This window comes from Sabethes cyaneus, chromosome 1, assembly GCF_943734655.1.
Source record: "Sabethes cyaneus chromosome 1, idSabCyanKW18_F2, whole genome shotgun sequence".
Lineage (NCBI taxonomy): Eukaryota > Metazoa > Arthropoda > Insecta > Diptera > Culicidae > Sabethes > Sabethes cyaneus.
The window spans coordinates 102,703,297-102,726,407 of NC_071353.1; the positions used below are offsets into that span (position 1 = coordinate 102,703,297).

Here is a 23,111-nt window from a genome sequence, read left to right on the forward strand (position 1 = left end):
AATGTTTCTGTTTTTTGTTCTTTATTTTATGGCCATTTTAAACTTCACGACATAAAGACAGAGCCGCATAATACAAGACGCTCACATACATATTACTATTTACCATCGCCTGTTTGCGTACATCGACACAAGTTCACCAATATCATTGTGTCCGTAGACGCAATAACAGTAGAAGCTACCAACAATTCATTTCCATCTTACTCAACAATAAGAATAACTAAGTTTAACGATTCCCACAGAATCGGATTATTCGCGAATGAATTTTATAAAAATAAGCTGTTGTAAGTTACAGCCAAAATCCTTTGTACATAAATCGCTGATGAACCAGGCCTCCTTCCTAGTCCTAGAAGGAGCATTTCCCACCTCTATTCAACGTGTGTTTCTTATGCATCATAAGCACTACCCTTTTTCTTCAGCCCTGTAATAACGTTGATAGTGAGGTAAATATATTTGAGCATTTACGCTTAGTGTGATTAGTGAAATTATATGCAATAATCCTCTTTCCCACGAGCAGGGGCGACTATTAGCTTTTCCAAGTAATGCTGAGTGGCTCTTTATGGAGTGATTAAGTTTAATTAAATTTTCCGGAGGTGCTCATTAACTGTGTTTTCGTCCTGGTACGCACGCTGCACCGGTGCAAATAAAATACTCTACGAGGAGAGACGTGATTATTTACATTTTGCACGAAGAAAATGGAAAGGATTGTTAATGTACTAGGTAAGCGCAAATATATTTACAGATCTTTTGACGTAGGAATAAGTCGAACTTTAATAGGGTGATTTGCTGTGAATGCGAAACGAAAAAACGAAAAAAAGATTTTGAACGCAGTAGAGTCAGGGTAGAGCATAGAATATAGCTACTGTTTGATGCTAATCTGAAATCAAATTCATACTGTTATGTGCTTTCAAAATAAAATCATTTCAACTTTGAACAGGGGCGTAGTCAGAAATTTTTCTTAGGGGGGGGGGGTTTACAAAAAAAAACTAACATAGCCTAACCTTATAAAGAGATTATTCAGGAAATGGCGAATTATTTTCAATCATCAGAAGCTATTTTGGATTATATTCATTGATTTATAACCCAATCCAGGCGTGGATTGCCTTCACCGTCCCAAGGGACTCGAGGGTGCCTTCGAAACACGCACGTAGCACATCTCTCGCTCCAGGGTGGCTTAGATTAGTCACGTCAGTTTGTCCGGAGAACTGTGCTCGTGCATTATTTGCCATGACTGTATCATACGCTGCTCCTGAAATCTACAAAAATGAGTGGCTCAGAAGGAAAGGGGTGTAAGTGACAAAAAGTAAATTTCGAGAAAATCGGATCCAAAGTTAACATTAGCTAAAAAATTCGTCAGGTTAAAATACAAAACTAATGACGCACTATGGTTCTGTTAACTTCACTTTATTAATTTCTATTGAAATCTTGGAAAAGCATTTTAATTTTTGGGATTTATAAGACATTTTTGAAAATGTTATTTGCACTTACACACCCCTTTCCTTCCGAGCGAAACCCTACTTTTATTTTGCTCTTTTTTTTCATGTTTCTAAAAAAGTCATTGAACGGTAAAATTTTGATATGAATTTTCTAGCATGCATAAAACCATGCTCAAAGTATCGTTTGCTATCATTATCTCGATTTTTTCAATTTTGTCACTTACACCCCTTTCCTTCTAACTCCCTCAAATATGATGCGTAGGCACGCTTGTTCCATCATTTCTGGAGTATTTGTCGGCTTGTTTTTCACCCGAAGCTCGATTCAAATTGATAATTTGTTGTAGATAGCGTTCAGTATTAACGGTTTCCCCAGGTTGAGCGGCTCATAGTAGATCGAACTTTTCTGATTCCACAAAATAGCACAAAGCATTCGCCTCGATTCTAGATTTCAATCGAGCCTGTTACGATCAGAAACGTCCCGATCGACGTGTGTTATAGCATACGTTGTATTCTGATCGAAGCGCAATTCTGATCGGATCTGGCTCCGGTCGGTATGTAGAATAGAGGCGATTGTCTCGTCCATAGTGATTTGACCATTCAACCGTTGTTGATGGTTCTCCTGTGCTTATCCAAGATTTTTGACGCTTAGGATTCTAGAAACAAATCCACTTTCCATGACTCGTCACAATCCTACGGAAGAATTCAGATATTTGGAAATGGTTTCTTCAGCCATACTCAATTGATCCGTGAGTTGTTGTTATGTTTTTCGGTCATCTTGGTCCAAACCGGCTTGGAGTTCACTGTTCCTGAAACCTTTTTTCGGTGGCCTTGCACGGTCTTCGTCTCTCACAACAAAATTACCATTTTGAAATTTTTTTTGAACCACTCAAAGCACTGCGATTTTCCAAGAGCATGTTCACTGTAACCTTCGACAAGCATTCAATGTCATTCTGCAGTAGTTTTCTTTAAAGAAAATAATAAAGCAAGGCCTTGGGAATCTTCTAATACTTGACCCTTCTTTATCGACAGACTTCGCAGCCGGTTAGTTGGAGTACAGAACAATTACAAGGCTAGTGAATCAATCCTACTGACTTTATCTAGCAGCACCACCTAGCAATGTTGCGAAGTCCACACTTTTCTCGTTTCAACGAATACGCTGGCATAAGAATCCCTTCGGCTCTTGCTCTTTGTTGAAAACTCGGTTTCAACGTAAATGATTTCCGAAATTATATTCGCCAACCGGGATAAATGAAAAGCAGGTTCTGGTTGCAGCAGAATATAATTTTCCTGTAGAACACACGAATTAATTTAATAGATATAATATTTTTGAGATCGCTTTTGAAACTGTTCCTATGATTACTGGTTAGCAGCCGAGCTTCTAAACTCTTAGATTCTAAATTTTATCAGGTTATATTTATTAGACTTACGTTTTGTCCGATTAATTAATTTGGCCGTTATCTGATGTCGATCGGCTCAGTGGTTGATATGAGCAAAGTAATTTTCTATGGCTTTCAATTATAGCGTCTGCAGCTTTAATCTAGTATGTAAGTGACATCTAAGTATAACTATTTAGGTTTAAGAAAACGACGCTTACCGATATCGGCTTATAAATCTTCTTATTATCGCATCTAGAGCTTTAACCGACTGCAGCTTACAAATATTTTGATTATAGCGCCTAACTGTAACCCAGTATGTAAATTGTGTTTAAGTTTCATTAATTTAGGTTTAAGAAACCGCACGCTTACCGTCTTCGGCTTATAAATCTCTTACTTGTAGTATCTATAGCTTTAACTGACTGCAGCTTACAAATCTTCTGATTGTAGCGTCTAGTTTTAACCTGGTGTACGTAAATAGCATTTAAGTTTTATTTATTTAGATTTAAGAAACTGCATGCTTACCGACTAGGAAATTTTGATTAAGAAATTTAAGTAGTATAATTCACGGTGAAACTTGCACTAATTATAGTTTATAATTTAGCTTTAGCAATTTACTTATTTAGGAAATTGGAATTGCAATGAGATGCAGCGTCCTATCTGATCTTCTTTCTATTGTTTTATTTTCTTCTCGAATGACAATCGAGTTCTGATACCCTCGCACTGTATAGCATTTGCACAGGTCCAGCGACCAAGATAATAATGAGAGGTGCCGTCAGGCCGCTATGGCCAATACTCCTCCCCGAGTACGCCAGCTGTTTGCTGGCTTACTATTCGTCGCGCCGGACATCCAGTACTGCTAGCTTCGTCGCTGGGCGTTCATAAATCCCATTCGCTGTCCGTACAGTCGCAGATCTTACCTGTCCATCTGTGCTTACTCTGGTACTAATGATTTTCCCCTTGGGCCAACAATTGCGGGGCATTTTGTTGTCCGCAATCACCACTACATCTCCTATTGAAAGCGGTTTTGTTCGACTAAACCATTTTGTTCGTCGAGTGATTTCTGGAAGGTAGTCTGACACCCACCGCTTCCAGTACTGATTTGCTAGGATTTGCGAAGTACACCAGTTCATTTTAAGGGTCGCACCACTATCGTCTAGGGTAGTAAGTGGTTTCGATCCGTTGGACGAACCTAGCAAAAAATCGTTCGGTGTTAGAGCTGGGGCCGAATCTTCGTCAATCGGCACGTGAGTTAACGGGCGTGAATTAACTATATTCTCCACCTGTACCAGTAGATTGTGGAGCACCTCGTCAGATGGCCTCTTAGATCGACAAACTACCATCAGATTACTTTTAACGGTCCGGATTAGCCGTTCCCAGCTGCCGCCCATGTGGGGTGAAAGAGGTGGGTTGAATACCCATTCGATTCCGGAATCGGCAAACTCCTTCATAAGTTCGTGCTGATTGATGGTTTCCGAAATCCGCCGTAATTCTCGATTCGCCCCCACAAAATTGGTACCGCGGTCACTGTAGATTTTCTGCGGAGCGCCGCGACGTGCAATAAAATTTTGAATGGCTATGATGCACGAGCTTGTACTAAGTGAGTATACGACCTCGATATGAATCGCTCGTACAGTTAAACAGGTGGCTAGTATGCCCCACCGCTTCTCCACTCTTCTTCCAACAGCAACTTCGATGGGCCCAAAATAATCCACGCCCACGTGTGTAAAGGGTCGTGAAAACGCAGCCAAGCGTGCCGGCGGGAGATCAGCCATGTACGGTGGCCTTGGTATTGTACTATAGTTCTTACATCTTTGACAGGACCTTCGTACCTGGTTATAACATGCTCGTAACTGTGGTATGCGAAATTTTTGCCTAATCTCATTTATTACCGTTTCGTGGTTTTGGTGGTGATACTTTTGGTGATAATGGTTTACAATAAGGCTAGTGATGTGGTGTTTTTTATGAAGAAGGATCGGCTGCTTTGCGTCTTCGGTGGCATAGTGGCATGCCGCAATGCGAGTGCGCATACGCATAATTCCTCGTTCGTCTAGCCAAGGCGTTAATTGGTAGAGTGAACTGCTTTTGGGAATGACTTTGGCAGAGGTTCCGGCATCACGATTTGAACCTTGAAGAGCTGCAATTTCGTTAGGGTACATTTCCCGTTGCGCAAGCCGGATCAGCGATTGTTCAGCATTTAACAATTCGTCGGTTGTAAGCGTACCTGTGGTGGCGCACTTCCCAGCTCGCCTACGACGACAGTTGTCCGCAAATCGGTGAACCTGTGCTACGACTCTAATAAGTCTTTTCCAGCTTGAGAAATCAATAAACGAAAGAACTGATATCGGATGAGTGTGGCATGCAAGGAAGCAAGATCGTAGCTCATTCTCGGTCGCCTCGTTACAACATGACGACTTAGGCCAATTTTCTTCCAATAACTGAAGAAATTCGGCTCCCTTGAACCACCTGTGGTCGGATGACAAATCTGGTAAACTAGTCCATTTGGTAGCGTCGTCCGCAGGGTTAAGTTTTCCAGGAACCCATCGCCATTCACACCTTTCCGAGATCTCCAGAATCTCACTGACACGATGACCAACATATTGGTTGTATCGACGATGGTCTGAGTTGATCCAAGAGAGGACATTTTTAGAATCTGTCCAGTAAAACTTTTTGAAGCCTCGAATACATAGCGATTCTGCTACCGTGAGAGATAGACGCGCACCAAGGCGTGCAGCTTCCAGTTCCATTCTTGGAATTGATACAAATTTTAGTGGAGCAACTCTTGTTTTGGCGGCTACAATAGAACAGTTGAAGATGTCATCTTTAAGAAAACGGAGATAGCAAACAGCAGCCATTGCATTTTCACTGGCGTCCACCATCGTATGCAACTGTATTTCGTCTGCATCGTCCATTGAGTATAACTTGTTATAGCACCGAGGTATTCGTAATTGTTCAACGAGCGGCAGAACCTTTAGCCAAGTTAGCCATTTGTGGAATGAGTCTTCGTTGATGGGCTCGTCCCATTGAACGCCAGAACGCCAGATTTGCTGTAGGAGAATCTTCAAGTACGAGAGAACGTGAGAAATCAGTCCAAGTGGGTCAAAAATCGACATGAGCACGCGCAGTACCTCCCGCTTCGTGGGACGACGTTGCCCGGCTAACAGAGCCGTATCGTAGCGGTGCCATCCGATTTTATATGTAAACACATCGTCACGCGTGTTCCACCACATTCCCAAAACTTTTTCCGTCGCTAGCTCGGAGGATAAATCAAGGCATTTTTCATCGGCCTCCGATCCTTTTAGCGACGCCAGCACTTTGCTTGAGTTGCTTATCCAATTTCTAATCTCGAATCCACCTTCCGCATGGACATGCTCAACGTCTTTGGCTAACTGAATAGCTTGCTCTTCTGTATCAACACTTACGAGCATGTCATCGACGTAGTGAGATTTCGTAATGGCTTCGTATGCTGCTGGGTAGTCGTATGCAAATCGTTCAGCGTTGGTGTTCTTCACAAACTGTGCTGTGGTGGGGGAGCAGCAAGCCCCAAATGTCATAACCCGCATAACGTACACTACTGTATCTTCATGACTATCTTGCCAGTAGAAACACTGGCTCGGTTGGTCCTCCAGCCGAATCATTATCTGGTGAAACATCTCACGGATGTCTCCTGTGAGCCCGACACTACGTCTTCGAAAGTTGAGTAAGATTGCAAACAGAGAGCCCAGCAGATCCGGTCCTGTTATTAAGGCGGAGTTCAATGACGTGCCGTGAGCGCTAGCCGCAGCATCCCAAACTATCCGAACCTTGCCAGGTTTGTTCGGGTTCGTCACGGGAAAAACCGGCAAATACCAACGTCGCGGCACTCGCTGCATAATTTCTTCTTCGGTGAGCTTACGAATATAGCCTTTCGCCTCGTAATCGATTATCTTATCCTGGAGCGTTTTTGCTAGGTCAGAGTCTTTCTCGAGTCGTTTCTTAAGACATACGAATCGCCGCAGTGCCATTGATCGGCTGTCAGGGAGACGGGTATCGTCGTATCTCCAGAGCAAACCGCACTCGTATCGATCCTCTTTTAAACGGGTAAGCGATTCAAGTAGAAGCATCGCGCGTTTATCTTCGGTCGACAGGGATAGCTTTTCCGACTTCGTCACTCCAAGACTATCCAGAGCGAAGTAATCCTTCATTGCCTGATGTAGATTCTCGTCGAACCCATCACTGCATTGACAGACATGAAAGGTGTAATGGTGTAGGCTAGCGTCGTTTGCTGTGCTCCATCCCCCACATACGGTCCATCCTAAACGCGTCTTTATAGCGATTGGTTGACCCATTCTACCTTCTCGACACTTAAGCATTAGAATGAGTTGAGCATGTTTCATGCCGATTAAAATACGAGGGCGAGCATTGCTGTATGATTCAATCGGCAAATTCCGCAAATGCGGATACAGCTGTGACAGTTCAGATATGTCTAGCGTCTGCTGTGGCAATAACAGCTCCTCAACAGTTCTAACTTCGTCTAGTTGAAATTGTTTACTTTCCTTGTCGATTCCGGCAATTTGGAGGTTGCAAACGCGTGAGTTAGCTTCATGTCTTTCAGTTCCTCCGGTCCATCGAAGGCACAACGGTCGTGTTGAACCTTCAAGACACAACTCATTTGCGAGATCCTGATCGAGCAACGTAAGCGCGGATCCCTCATCCAGGAATGCAAATGTGCGAATCGCCTTTTTTGTTCCATAAAGTGTTACAGGAAGGTAACGGAATAGTGCAGAGCTTCCTGTTGCTTGATGAGTGTTGCAGTCGGAACGGCTAGTACCGGGTAGTGGAGATTGTGTGCGTTCAGGAATCCCTGCTATTTTTTGTCTGGAATCATTGTGTAGCAGTGCGTGGTGCCTGTAAGTGCATCCATTTTTGCCACATGGTTTTGCTTTACAAACTCCTCTATGAATTCGCAGGCATGTTCGGCAATATCCAAATTCTCTTATGACTGCCCATTTCGATTCCCTAGAGAGCTCTAAAAAGCGTTGACACTTGTCAGCAGACTTGCAGCTTCCTTTACAAACTGGACAGGCTTCTCTGAGTGACGTTGCTGCCACCGTTGATGGTTCTTCCGTATCGCTTTCGTAGTTTTCTTGAGGATGAAATGTTTCAGAATGCGCGCCAAGGTATGCGTTTCCTTTCCTTGATCCACGAGCTTCATTATGAGTGGATTGCATTCCTCGTACCGTAGGTGGGAAAACGACGACACTAGCTGCCTCCGCCAAGGTGTAGATCCACTGTCCAAAGGATGCAAGGTTGACATTTTTTAGTGTGAGACGATGCTGAGCCCAGGTTAGTTTCAGCGACGATGGTAGCTTTCCGACGAGCTGGTGGAGCATGGTAACGTTATAGATGTATTCCTGCATTCCACATGCATCTACGGTTGCACAAAAGTTTTGAACACTCACAGCAAAGTTTATTAGCGTTTCCAACCTGTCTTCTCGGATCGGCGGCAGTGAGCTTATTTTATCGATCAACGACTGTATGATTACCTCGGGTTGTCCAAATAACATTTTCAAGGTAGTTAGTATCCCTGAAACATTTCCGGAATGCATCAATCGACTCTTTACAGCGTCGTAGGCCTTGCCCTTCAAACTCTTTTGCAGCCGAACTATGTTCTCATCGTCTGTAAATCCGCACATTGTGGTGGTGCGATTGTACATCGACATAAAAACTGGCCACTCCTCAGGATTCCCAGAAAATATAGGCAGGTCTTTGGAAACTGCCTGTCGGGCAGCAATTTGAGAACGTGACAGCTGGAACTGATCGTACTCGTCCACTGACGATGATTTTACTGAGAAAGTGTTATGGTCGTTGGTCGGGTTCTCGTGCGTGCTACGCAACACACCAGGCTCTCTCGGGTGGAGCTGTGTTGACTGTGGTAGAGCGTGTGGAACGAATCGTCCAGGCTCCTGGTGAGAAGAAATTCGATTTCGCGGTTGCGACCTTACTTCTGCATGCCAATTCGATAACTGCTGTTGCTGCTCGCGTAGAAGCCTACCTTGTTCCAACTGCTCTTCCCGCATTCGATTGATTGTACTTGCTTGCTTTTCCAATTCCTCCCGTTGCTGCTGAAATACGTCGTCGTGCTTCCGAGATCGTTCTGGAGCGGCGGCTTCAGCTGTATCTATGGCTATAGGAGCAGTGCCTCGGACCCACTCTTCTACTCGGCTACCGCATACATTTGAACTTCGACTCGATGCTTTATCGTTCGCCAGGTTCTCAAGGATTTTGTATTTATTGTCTAAGTACAACTTATACTCTTGCGCTGCCTTTTCCTCTTGCTGTAACTGAAATGCTCGTTCTTCCTGTAGCCTCATGAGCTGGAGCTTTGCACGATCCTTTGCAGACTTTCGCGATGAGGATATAGAGATCTCTGAGAGAGCTTTCTCTACATCGATCACTTGCAGACTTACAGCCGGCAATGAAGGCCTTTGATTCTGCTGACAGTACGCTGGGGCTGGATCTGTCCGTCGCTCTTGGATTGGGGGAGCCTTCAACGACTGGGTTGGCTTTGATGACGTTTCGTTTATACAAACTCCTGGTTTGCTTACACCTCTCAGTTGATACTGCGGTGCCATTTGTGCAGGCACTGTATCCAGCGGAACTGGCTGTTGGTTAGATGACGAAACTGTCAACTGATTTGTTGACAGCAGAACCGGAGGAATAACTGGATTTCCACGGTTACTGGTAACGATCTTCCCGATGCTTAGGTTGCGCAGTGATCTTCGATCATCGATTACGCTTTCATGTACTGGTGCTCCATCAGAAGCTGCCTTAGTTCGCTGAACCCATTTTGCCGTAACGCAGCTTGTGCAGCTCCAGCTCTGATTGGCTATTTCTTCTGATACACCTACACAAGCAAAGTGATGCCAGCCGTCACACGCGTCGCACTGGACCATCTCTTCAGTATCCGGCCCGCGACACGTCTTACAAGCATGTCCCTCACGTGATTCATCCGATGACACTGCCTTAGCGTTATCAACAACATTTTGTATCGCACAACTCTGAATCTCATTATCACCACCAAAACATTCAACCACACCACATTGTATCGCGTTATTACTTTTCGCTTTTGATTTATTACCACGTACCGGCATTTTGACGTAAACTGACCGCTTCGTACGCAAAAAACGAAAATTATATGCTGTTGAAAACTCGGTTTCAACGTAAATGATTTCCGAAATTATATTCGCCAACCGGGATAAATGAAAAGCAGGTTCTGGTTGCAGCAGAATATGATTTTCCTGTAGAACACACGAATTAATTTAATAGATATAATATTTTTGAGATCGCTTTTGAAACTGTTCCTATGATTACTGGTTAGCAGCCGAGCTTCTAAACTCTTAGATTCTAAATTTTATCAGGTTATATTTATTAGACTTACGTTTTGTCCGATTAATTAATTTGGCCGTTATCTGATGTCGATCGGCTCAGTGGTTGATATGAGCAAAGTAATTTTCTATGGCTTTCAATTATAGCGTCTGCAGCTTTAATCTAGTATGTAAGTGACATCTAAGTATAACTATTTAGGTTTAAGAAAACGACGCTTACCGATATCGGCTTATAAATCTTCTTATTATCGCATCTAGAGCTTTAACCGACTGCAGCTTACAAATATTTTGATTATAGCGCCTAACTGTAACCCAGTATGTAAATTGTGTTTAAGTTTCATTAATTTAGGTTTAAGAAACCGCACGCTTACCGTCTTCGGCTTATAAATCTCTTACTTGTAGTATCTATAGCTTTAACTGACTGCAGCTTACAAATCTTCTGATTGTAGCGTCTAGTTTTAACCTGGTGTACGTAAATAGCATTTAAGTTTTATTTATTTAGATTTAAGAAACTGCATGCTTACCGACTAGGAAATTTTGATTAAGAAATTTAAGTAGTATAATTCACGGTGAAACTTGCACTAATTATAGTTTATAATTTAGCTTTAGCAATTTACTTATTTAGGAAATTGGAATTGCAATGAGATGCAGCGTCCTATCTGATCTTCTTTCTATTGTTTTATTTTCTTCTCGAATGACAATCGAGTTCTGATACCCTCGCACTGTATAGCATTTGCACAGGTCCAGCGACCAAGATAATAATGAGAGGTGCCGTCAGGCCGCTATGGCCAATACTCTTATTTATTCATGCACTGCGACGAGTTTTTGTGAGTGTGTATTTAGCTTTTAGCTAATAGCCACGGTCGTCGCTCTCCCGTTTGCACTCCCACCCCCGTTAGTAAAATCGAAGGGCGAAGATGAAGAAGAAAAGAAAAAGTAATACCAAATCTGTATTCCAATAGGCCACTAGCCCTCACCGGTAGCTGGTTGCTCACGATTTGTTTGACTCACGAATAAGCTATGCAGGAAGACGATGTGAGGTTGTGCGTTCGCGAGTGTGTAGGTAGCAGAATGTCAGAACTGTACCTCGAAGTTAATTGAGCGGTTAAAAAAATTAATGGTCAGCATTGAAACGTACTCCCAATCGGACTTCCCGGGTACAAAAGCCGACTTGTTCAAAGCTCTTCAGAGTTAGGCTGTAGATTATTGTCTTTATTGACAAAAAAAAATCGAATTGATATAAAAGAAGGTAAATGTTGAAATTGCGCCTCCATGTTGGCATCGTGGTACGTTGTATATTCAAATCTCGACTGAGAGAGACTATTAGAGTCAATAGGATTGAGTCCCTTCCAGGCGCGGCAGAAGTCGAGACAAGTTGACAGCTTATCCTGCATGCTTTTCAACATCGCCTTTGAGAAGATGATCCGGCGAGCTAAACCGAAACGAGATACTCGATTTTCAGTGGAGGTAGCAACCTTCTTAGCTACGGAGATGACTTTGATATTGTTGGCCGAAACTTCGCAACGGCAGAGGCCGACTGCGCTAGACTAAAAGCAAGAGTTAGTAGGATTGGGCTAAAAGTAAATGCGTCGCTGACCAAATACATGGTTGGTAGAGGCTCAAAGAGACGAACGTGCACTTTTCGTGGACGGTAATCGTTGACGGTGACGAACCAGAAGCGGAAGATGAGTTTATGTATTTGGGATCGCTGGTGGCCGCGGATAACACAAATTGCAGCGCACTCAAGCAGAAAATCGAGTCTCGTTTGCCCTTCGCAAAACTCTTCCATCCGCTAGCAAACGATAGCCACCGTACGATGCGGACAAAGTACACAGCCCTTATTAGACCGGTAGTTTTTATGGATTGGACGATACTCACGGAGGACATGACAGCCTTCCGGACGATATTTGACGGAGTAATAGCTGGAAGCGGAGAGCGGCGGAGGTACACTAGAATCTCTTTTTACGTCCATTCATTCTAGGTGATTTCTTTTTGCTTCAACATGTTTACATCCCAAATTTGAATAAAAGTCGTCTCGTTTTACGTCTAAAATTTGAATAAACGTCCACTCTTTTTACGACCGGTCGGTTTTTACGTCCCATAATAGTGGACGTAAAACGAAACTTGAGTGTATAGGAATCACGAGCAGCAGCACTGCTACCATCGGACCATCGGACATCTGATGAAAGTCGGTAAGTTACGATGGACCGAACAGTCATAAGGAAAACGGTTCTATTTAACAACCCCACGGGCACCCAGACCCAATGTGCGAGATGGCTCTACTCAACCCCCCCCCCCCCCCCCTTGCTACGCCCATGACTGTCAATCATTTTTCAATGAATAAAAATTAATTGCACAGTGATTTGGTTTACCTTGCTTTATTTCTCTATATTCGATTGACCGATTATCTTTCGTGATCCGAAAATCGCCTATCTCAGGGAGCTTCATAGCCACAAAGTTACAGAGACTGCAAAGACGAGCAGATGGTCGTAGTCGTAGGTTCAAATCTCAATATAATTCAAGTCAAGTAACTTAAGCATGGTTTATTTCACAGGCCAGGCCTTACCCTTGTTTCAAGTTTGAATTCTAACTTATCCCGTAGGAGTCTCTTAAAACTCTTAAAGTATGTACTTGTCAGAGGGGAAAACAAGTCCTTGCCATACATTCCTCGAACGTAATAAGGCGTCAAATTTTGCTCTAAGACCATTTCTAGATAGTATTTTGCATTAACTTTCATACCCTTGTCAATAAATACAAAAGGAAGTTTCCCATTCTTTGAAATGCCTCTCCACACCATGACCGCTGATAAATTTTGGTATCGTGGTACATTCCGTTTGTGCCTTGGAACGTCCATGTTCGAAACCAACCACAACCGATTAATTTTAACCATGATGTGGGGTTTGAAGAACAAACAACTTCGCACCAGAAAAGATCACTTCAGAATCACCATACCGACGGAGCAGCAGTTTGCATCTTTTCTGCCGTTTTTGTTTTGTTGCTTCCGTTAATCCATGGATTTTACATTTTTTAAATGCTTTCATATCCAGATCCATTTTTAACATTCGACGGAGAGATTTCCTGGTGATATTCAGCTAAACTGGCATTTTCCGTGCGGGCCGGTCGCAACTGCGGATTCGCTCTCGAACTTCCTTTTTGACCTCTGCAGTTCTAACGCTTCGTTTTTTTCGTTTTATTACGGTTTTCAACAGATCCCGTTTCGACAAACCTTTTTACTGTTTAGTATATAAATCCTCTTTTTACGCCGTGATGTTTGACGTCACGAAAAATAGTGCCGCATGTAGCACCGTTTCGGAATTTATTTATTTTCAACGGCAACTTAAACTCTGGTACGTGCACACCGAACGAGACACAATACGAAAACGAAACTACGTTGAGTCATGATGACACACACATGGCCTTAGTTTGATTGTATTAATTGATTATATAAAATGATTTTTGTTCGAATATATATCTGTCACACTGTAGATGAACGAGTGTGTATGGTGTGTCGTTGCTAGAGAATCTCTCCTCTGCGCCGGCGAGCCTGTGCTTCTCGTGCTTGCGTTTTTAGACGGTGGGTTCGTTTTTCTTCAGCTCTAACCTCTATATATAATATTAGTTTTCTGTTAGCTGCAGTGAGCATGCAACTCCTGGCCTGATTCTTCTCATCTGTCACACTCCAGCATTCGGTATCAAACCAGCTGTTACGCTGTCTTCTACGCGTCGTGCCTACCACCTTTCTCGCAGTTTTTTCAATGGCACCAGGGAGATTCCTCCACAGCCCACTTATATCTTCCCCTTTTTCCTGCTGTTCTGCGATTCGTTGATCAAGCTTTCGCGCATGTTCCACTGCCACGTCATCTGCCGTCATTCGCTGGATGTTAAAATGTTGCGTCTTCTCAGTGCGAGCATACGCCACGTTCGACAACCTTGCGCGAATTTAAAGATAGAGTCGCTATTTGGTCCCCGGAAATACCATACATCGGTGACATCCAAAAAGTGTGGACCGTCAATGAAGAACATGATCGATCTGAGAGCTAAAGTCCCCATTTGGATGCCTCCAGGTGTGTTTTCGAATATTAAGACCTGGAAAATAAGTGCTTCAGGTGGCCATTTTCCTAATCGCGACGAAATTTATGAGCCTCAGACCCTCACGTCATGTTTTGGGCACTATCCATAGGTCTTGTCAAGTCTTCCGTAGTCCTCGTCGTTAGCATCATCGGATTAATCATTATGTCAGTGCTCATACATTGATTAGGCTGTAGTTGAAGAAGTTTGCCGTAATCCTAACATTCATATACGGTCATCTTCGCGCCTCCACCGAGTAACTTATTGCTTTCGCTTTCCCAACACCACGAAACCGACTCCATGTTCTACTTTTCTACCGCCACTGTAGTAGATGTGATACTTGGAAGAAATGCGTAGGGTTTACTGTGTGGAACTCACTTGCTCCGGAATTTTGCCATCGAACTTCCTAAATAGCAGTGATCTCCACTACGAGTCGATGTAGCTCTCGAGAAAGCAAGCCAGGTCGTGTCGGTTCATGGAGAGTTCGAATATTCCGGGTACCAAGTTTCCAATTGTTATCCATTAATCATTTCCTTGTTCTTTACCGTACCCTATGCCGACTGATAGTATAATCAATATATATAGAACGCCAGTGTCGCTGGTGTTTCATGGATATTTTGGTGGCAAACATGTTGCTGGTTTGTGTCTTGGATACGGGAACAACATTGTCAAATTGCCCAATAGAAAATTTTCCTGTCGACGAAATACCCCGAATCGACCAAATCGGGTGATTTATCCTACGTGATTTACGGTAAAGCAGGAAAGATTTTTAACTGGGCTGTCTTTTCAGTTTGACAATCAGATTCCAGTTTTGAATCGAGCACTCACACATATGCGCATACAATGTAAATACATAATTTTCAAATGTGTGATGTTTACCACGAGCACTGCAGCGACACTTACTTACTTAGGTGGCTTGCCATCCTAAGACAAAGCCTGTCGAACAAAATTTCTCCATGTAATTCGGTTGAGGGCTACCGCTCTCCAATTCCTCGGACACCGAGTACTCTCCGCCAGATCTCGCTCCACCTGGTCTAACCATCTTGCTCGCTGCGCTCCTGGTCGTCTTGTTCCTACCGGATTTGAGGCGAACACCATCTTTGCAGGGTAGTTGTCCGGCATTCTTGCAACATGCCCTGCCCATCGCATCCGTCCAGCTTTAGCCACCTTCTGGATACTGGGTTCGCCATAGAGCTGTGCGAGTTCATGGTTCATCCTCCGCCTCCATACTCCGTTCTCTTGTACGCCGCCGAAGATCGTTCTTAGCACTCGTCGTTCGAAAACTCCGAGCACTCGCAGGTCCTCCTCGAGCATTGTCCATGTTTCATGCCCGTAGAGAACAACCGGTCTAATAAGCGTCTTGTACAGGGTGCACTTTGTACGGGGACTTAGTCTGCTCGACCGCAATTGCTTGTGGAGCCCATAGTAAGCACGACTTCCGCTGATAATACGCCTCCGAATCTCACGGCTGGTATCATTGTCCGCCGTTACCAGTGAGCCAAGGTAGACAAATTCATCGACTACCTCAAACTCATCGCCGTCGATCAATATACTACTGCCCAAGCGGTGTCGTTCGGCCTCGGTTCCGCTGGCCAGCATGTACTTTGTTTTAGACGTATTTACCTTTAACCCAATCTTTTCTGCTTCGCGCTTTAGTCTGGTGTACTTTTCAGCCACCGCCACAGATGTTCTGCCGATAATATCCATGTCATCGGCAAAGCAGACGAATTGACTAGATTTGTTGAATATCGTGCCCCGCGTGTTGATATCCGCTCGGTTCATAACACCTTGTAGCGCTATGTTGAACAGCAGGCATGAAAGACCATCACCTTGACGAAGCCCTCTGTGTGATTCGAATGAACTTGACAATCCACCCGAAATCCGAACACAGCACTGTGTACCATCCATCGTAGATTTAATCAGTTTGATGAGCTTCCTGGGGAAGCTGTTCTCGTCCATGATTTTCCATAGCTCTTTCCGGTCGATGGTATCATATGCGGCTTTGAAGTCAACGAATAAATGATGCGTGGGAACTCTGTATTCACGGCCCTTTTGGAGGATTTGCCGCAGTGTAAATATTTGATCCGTTGTAGACCGACCTTCGACGAAGCCGGCTTGATAAGTTCCCACAAATCTATTCGCAGTTGGTGATAGACGGCGGAAAATGATTTGGGACAGCACTTTATAAGCGGCATTGAGAACGGTGATCGCTCGATAGTTCTCACAGTCCAACTTGTCGCCCTTTTTGTAGATCGGGCAGATAACCCCATCTTTCCACTCCTCCGGTAGCTGTTCCGTATCCCAAATTCTAACAATTAGTCGGTGTAGACAAACGGCCAGCTTTTCTGGTCCCATTTTAATAAGCTCCGCTCCGATGCCATCTTTTCCAGCTGACTTGTTGTTCTTTAGCTGCATGATGGCCTCCTTAACTTCGCCTATCGTTGGGGCTGGCACCTCTTCCCCGTTTGCTGCACCGTCGAAATCGCTTTCCCCGCCGCCATGGTTTTCCGCCTGGACGCCATTCAGGTGTTCGTCGAAGTGCTGCTTCCACCTATCCGTCACCTCACGATCGTCCGTCAGAATACTGCCAGTCTTATCCCGACACATTACGGCTCGCGGCACAAAGCCTTTGCGGGATCCGTTCAGTTTCTGGTAGAACTTCCGCGTTTCCTGAGAACGATGCAGCCGCTCCAACTCTGCATATTCCTGCTCTTCCAGGTTGCGCTTTTTCTCCCGAAAGATTTGGTTTCGCTGCATCTTCTTCTGTTTGTGTCTTTCCACGTTCTGACGTGTGGCACTGCGCATCTTGGCCGCCCGCGCAGCGTTCTCCTCATCCATCACCCTCCTACATTCATCGTCAAACCAATCGTTCCGCTGATTCCGGGCCACATGACCGATGGAGCTCTCCGCTACACTGCTGATGGCTGTTTTGATAGTGTTCCAACAGTCCTCGAGAGGGGCTTCGTCTAGCTCGTCCTCTTCCGGCAGTGCAGCTTCGAGTGAATGCGCGTAGTTTGCGGCGACGTCTGGCTGCTTCAGCCGCGCGAGATCTAACCGAGGCTGGCGTCGGTACCGAATGTTGTTCACAACGGAGAGTCTTGGGCGCATCTTAACCATCACTAGGTAGTGGTCCGAGTCAACGTTAGCGCTTCGATAGGATCTGACGTCGATAATGTCTGAGAACGTGGTCAAAACGTGGTCGATCTGTGATTCTGTCTGATTTGGTGACCTCCAGGTGTACTTATGGTGGATTCTGTGCTGGAAAAAGGTACTACGTACGGCCATATTCTTGGAGGCGGCAAAGTCGATAAGTCTTAGGCCCATTTCATTGGTTCGCTGGTGTGCACTGAACCTTCCAATCACCGGTTTGTATTCCTCCTCCTGGCCGACCTGAGCATTGAAATCCCCGATGACGATCTTGATATCATGTTTTGGGCAGCGGTCGTATTCACTCTCCAACTGCGCGTAGAATTCATCCTTGTCGTCATCGGTACTTCTGAGGTGAGGGCTGTGCACGTTGATGATGCTTATGTTGAAGAATCGGCCCTTGATTCTCAACCTGCACATTCGAGGATTGATTGGCCACCACCCAATCACCCGTTTCCGCATCTCGCCCATCACTATGAAAGCTGTACCCAGCTCGTGTGTGTTGCCGCAGCTCTGGTAGATGGTATGTCCATCTCTGAACGTACGTACCGTTGAGCTCTTCCAGCACACCTCCTGCAGCGCTACGACGTCGAACTTGCGGCTCTTCAATACGTCGGAGAGCACTCGAGTGCTCCCTTGGAAGTTGAGAGATCGGCAGTTCCACGTTCCGAGTTTCCAATCCATAGTCCTTTTTCGTCGCGTGGGTCTATTCCGATTGTTCCAGTAAGAATATATTTGTTCTTCGTTCCATGCTTTAATATTTTTCGTGGTGACGGCTTGCAAAGCCTGCTACACCAACCCCCTGTTTCGCCGGAGGGCCAACGAAGCTCGAAAGAGCCCTCCTTTCCTGTCAGCATACGACCTTGGCTTCCACCGGGGTTGGTTACCCGATCTCCACCAAAGTTGCTCGTATCCCGGCTGGTACCACGAGGCGGTAGGAATAGGAGTTGCTGAATAAGAGGCTATGAACCACTGTAGGGTCTATTTTATGCCTACACGTGCACAAGGCACCGACGGTACGCATTATTCAGCCGTTTACCAGCCACTGCAGCGACACTGGCATTCTATATATATTGATTCTACTCGATTGATCCGTTCCGTATTTCCATTTTCGTTGTTTATGGTAGATGAAATGAGAGTTTCGCTATACTACCTTACCGGGGTCGCAATACCAACATACCGCTGATGAGTCTACCATCTTAGGTATAGCAATTGTATATAGTGTGTGGACTGACGTGCAACTCCCTACGAATTGGTTAGAAGGTCTCTTATGTCCTAAAATCCACAAAATACATTGTTCTACATTGACTCGAATGCAGCAATCATCGGAGCGCACAAAATTCTCACCCACGTCCTCTTTCATAGAGTGAGGTCCTTGCAGGTAACCTTTGTTGGCGAATGCCAGTGCGGCTTTCGATGCATATGGGAATGCTCTTCAACGAACTTAATGTTCACCTTGCGACAGATCCTTCCAAATTTAGAGAATTCGACTTGCAGAATCAATATCTTTACGTAGGTTTCAAGATGGTGCAGGCTGTGAAACTAGTGGGTATTAGTTACATATCTCTTTTATTTTAACTTTAGCTCTTTAATTATAACACTGGTTATTGGTGAAATAACAGCCAAAATTCAAGAAAAGTGATGCAGCTTTCCACCACCTGTTGCGTAATTATGGCCAGCAATTGCTTGATTGCTTGATTTCATGCACTTTTTACAATCTTTCGTGTAAAATTATTCTATTATTAGTTAGTTCTATTGATTAATTTGAGACAATCATGATTCCTGGTCGCATATTGTTACCAATGAACAGTGAACGCTGTGCTGTCGGGATCGAAAAAGAAAAAACTACAAACGCTAGCATTTCATCCCACACACATTCGTCGGATGACTGACTAACTCAACATGCAGTAACATACCCTGCCCTTATGCTCAGGAAAAATCACGCGGCTCGGTTCGGTTAGGAAAATTCATTAGTTATTCTGCTCGACGTTGATTGCCTGAGGCTTCGTTCTATCATCATGACTCGTGCTTATTGCGTGCGACGGAGCGGACGGAAAGAAATATCATACAAACACATCGGTGTCGGTGTCAGCATTGTCGCGAAACAAGGAAGTATAGTTACCGGATAACGACTTTTGCCACCTCAACCTGGTATATAAAGAAAAGTGTACTTTTTTGTATCAATCGAAGAAGGTGTTCGCTGTTTCCAGCGCTACAATACTATGATACCGGTGCTGCTGCAGCTCTCAGTACAAAAACAAGCTTTGCTAGCAACGAACTTCTGAGGGATGATGCAAAATGAAAGTTTCCATAAGTATCTTGTTTGCACAAAACTGGAGTGAATTGACTGTAATAATGGAAAATTCTTTCTCCAGGAGATTCATCATAAGATTACGAGGTGGAATAAATAAAGTTTCAACAAGTCACCATTTATTGTGTTCCTTTGCAGAATTGTGTTAACAAAAGTTGTTTCCGTAGAAGCTTTTCCTATTACTAAACATTACTTCTCTAGAAGCCGAACTGAACTCATCAGTCGAATCACCAGGTATGTTGCGGGCAGAACGTTCAGAACGTTGACGCAGTTATCATATGTATGACACAATTTTGCAATTTTGTTGTAAGCCAAACGAAAAGGTGTTGGATCTTACCATTAAACAACGATGCAGCCAGTTTGTTTTTATCCAAGGTTAGACAAAATCAAAATTTGATGGTGCACGTGAAGCACACTACGAATCGTTCAGGAGCAAAATTCTCCTCCATGTACCAAGTTCGTCCCGAGACCGGAACCGGATTGGTTAATGAGAATAATGATGTCCCCTGCTGACTGTTACCGCTGTACCATGTCCGCTATCGAGTAGTCAACAGTGACCATATACTGACAGAAACCGTACATGTTTGTATCAACTGATAGGCGAAATGGCGAGTTTAATTAAATGACAAACTTGTTCGTACGAAGGCACCCTGCGGGGATTATCGAAAATACATTCCGATGTAGGCACAAATACACTTATCTCACGCGCGCTTATCTTTACCCATCTAGCAGGACCAATAAATGCCGGCGGGTCGAACCGCATTACGCAGCGAGTGACTGTGGCTTGTCGACACCATGACACCGATGACCGAGTAACCACTGCAGTGTCTGTGGAGACTCTTTCTGTCTGTTACACGACATTTCAGGATGTAAGCTGGTGTACAGCGTAAACGAAGTAGGTATCTATTCGTTGGATTAAATTTCAGTTTATGAAAATTTTACCAAATTTTGAAAATTGGATGCTCTATTATCGCATGCAGATAAGGAACACGGTTTAGAAGCGAAGTCAATTACCTAGAAATTGCAGGTTAATTTTGAAATCTTTCTAAATGTATGTGCAGCGCAAGTACCTATATAGAGAAAAATGTCAAACCATGTTTCGCTTTTAGAACAGTGGTTTCGCTTTTCGATCGATCCTAAAATAGTACTAACATCTGAGAAAATATAGTAAGTAGGGGGACAGTGGGTAAAACCGACACTCTAATAATTTTAACAGAGCTTCCCAAGTTAGATTTAGCTAAAACTTTAGCTAAAGCTAAAACTACTCAAAATGGCTTTAACTGCACAAACTCAGATTCTGAGTAGTTTTCCGACCAAAAAGGTTCAAGGTATATATCCACATGGGATGTACGAAACGATGATGTAGGACACATTAGGCCGTATGAATAAAGAGTTAGAGCAAACTCTCCCATAACATTTACACGTTGATAAAATAAACTGTTTTATACATACGGCCTATTATTCAATTTTAATTAGGAACAACTTTGGTGGAAATTTTTTTCTTCAATGTGTTGTCCACCAATAGTTGAATCACCCAGTTGCATTTGCTTACATTTTGCTACACGTGGTAAAGTTTTACTCTTTTTATTTACTCGTGTGTGACTCAATACGCAGTCATGACGTAAACTACTTCGGAAAGGGAGGAAGTGTCTAATGCAAAGAACGATTAATTGGATGAAGTAGAAATTTCGATTTAGAACAAATATATATTGGGTTGGGCAATGACAGCTGGAGCTCATACTCATGGTCTTTCGGTTGGTACCCGAATATTTTACTCACTAAACTACTGCTGTGCGTTAATTTGCTTACTTACTTAGGTGGCTAGCCGTCCTAAGACAAAGCCTGTTGAACAAAGTTTCTCCATGTTCTTGGTACATCCTGCGCCTCCATACTCCGTTTTCCTGTAGGCCGCCGAAGATCGTTCTTAGTACTCGTCGTTCAAAAACTCCGAGCACTCGCAGGTCCTCCTCGAGCATTGTCCATGTTTCATGCCCGTAGGGAACAACCGATCTAATAAGCGTCTTGTACAGGGTGCACTTTGTACGGGGACTTAGTCTGCTCGACCGCAATTGCTTGTGGAGCCCATAGTAAGCACGACTTCCGCTGATAATACGCCTCCGAATCTCACGGCTGGTATCATTGTCCGCCGTTACCAGTGAGCCAAGGTAGACAAATTCATCGACTACCTCAAACTCATCGCCGTCGATCAATATACTACTGCCCAAGCGGTGTCGTTCGGTCTCGGTTCCGCTGGCCAGCATGTACTTTGGTTTAGACGTATTTACCTTTAACCCAATCTTTTCTGCTTCGCGCTTTAGTCTGGTGTACTGTTCAGCCACCGCCACAGATGTTCTGCCGATAATATCCATGTCATCGGCAAAGCAGACGAATTGACTAGATTTGTTGAATATCGTGCCCCGCGTGTTGATATCCGCTCGGTTCATAACACCTTGTAGCACTATGTTGAACAGCAGGCATGAAAGACTATCACCTTGACGAAGCCCTCTGTGTGATTCGAATGAACTTGACAATCCACCCGAAATCCGAACACAGCACTGTGTACCATCCATCGTAGATTTAATCAGTTTGATGAGCTTCCTGGGGAAGCTGTTCTCGTCCATGATTTTCCATAGCCCTTTCCGGTCGATGGTATCATATGCGGCTTTGAAGTCAACGAATAAATGATGCGTGGGAACTCTGTATTCACGGCCCTTTTGAAGGATTTGCCGCAGTGTAAATATTTGATCCGTAGTAGACCGACCTTCGACGACGCCGGCTTGATAAGATCCCACAAATCTATTCGCAATTGGTGATAGACGGCGGAAAATGATTTGGGACAGCACTTTATAGGCGGCATTGAGAACGGTGATCGCTCGATAGTTCTCACAGTCCAACTTGTCGCCCTTTTTATAGATCGGGCAGATAACCCCATCTTTCCACTCCTCCGGTAGCTGTTCCGTATCCCAAATTCTAACAATTAGTCGGTGTAGACAAACGGTCAGCTTTTCTGGTCCCATTTTAATAAGCTCTGCTCCGATGCCATCTTTTCCAGCTGACTTGTTGTTCTTTAGCTGCATGATGGCCTCCTTAACTTCGCCTATCGTTGGGGCTGGCACCTCTTCCCCGTTTGTTGCACCGTCGAAATCGCTTTCCCCGCCGCCATGGCTCTCCGCCTGGGCGCCATTCAGGTGTTCGTCGAAGTGCTGCTTCCACCTATCGGTCACCTCACGATCGTCCGTCAGAATACTGCCAGTCTTATCCCGACACATTTCGGCTCGCGGCACAAAGCCTTTGCGGGATTCGTTCAGTTTCTGGTAGAACTTTTGCGTTTCCTGAGAACGATGCAGCTGTTCCAACTCTGCATATTCCTGCTCTTCCAGGTAGCGCTTTTTCTCCCGAAAGATGTGGTTTC

General features: G+C 44.3%; 1 protein-coding gene across 1 annotated transcript; it reads right to left on the reverse strand.

Moving 5' to 3' along the window:
• Positions 1-3,751: 3,751 nt before the first annotated feature.
• Positions 3,752-9,939, reverse strand: LOC128746032 (uncharacterized). The gene is made up of 2 exons (XM_053843085.1): positions 3,893-9,939; positions 3,752-3,818 (listed from the first exon to the last, which is right to left on the reverse strand). The coding sequence occupies exons 1-2, from the start codon at positions 9,937-9,939 to the stop codon at positions 3,752-3,754; spliced, it is 6,114 nt and encodes a 2,037-aa protein (XP_053699060.1).
• Positions 9,940-23,111: the final 13,172 nt, after the last annotated feature.

What these genes read in the sequence shown, in the direction of transcription:
- LOC128746032 (XM_053843085.1), bottom strand. Translation starts at nt 9,939, where the DNA reads ATGCCGGTACGTGGTAATAAATCAAAAGCGAAAAGTAATAACGCGATA. An exon ending in GCAAATCAGTACTGGAAGCG is followed by an intron (nt 3,819 to 3,892) that starts GTGGGTGTCAGA and finishes CGCTTTCAATAG; the next exon opens with GAGATGTAGTGGTGATTGCG.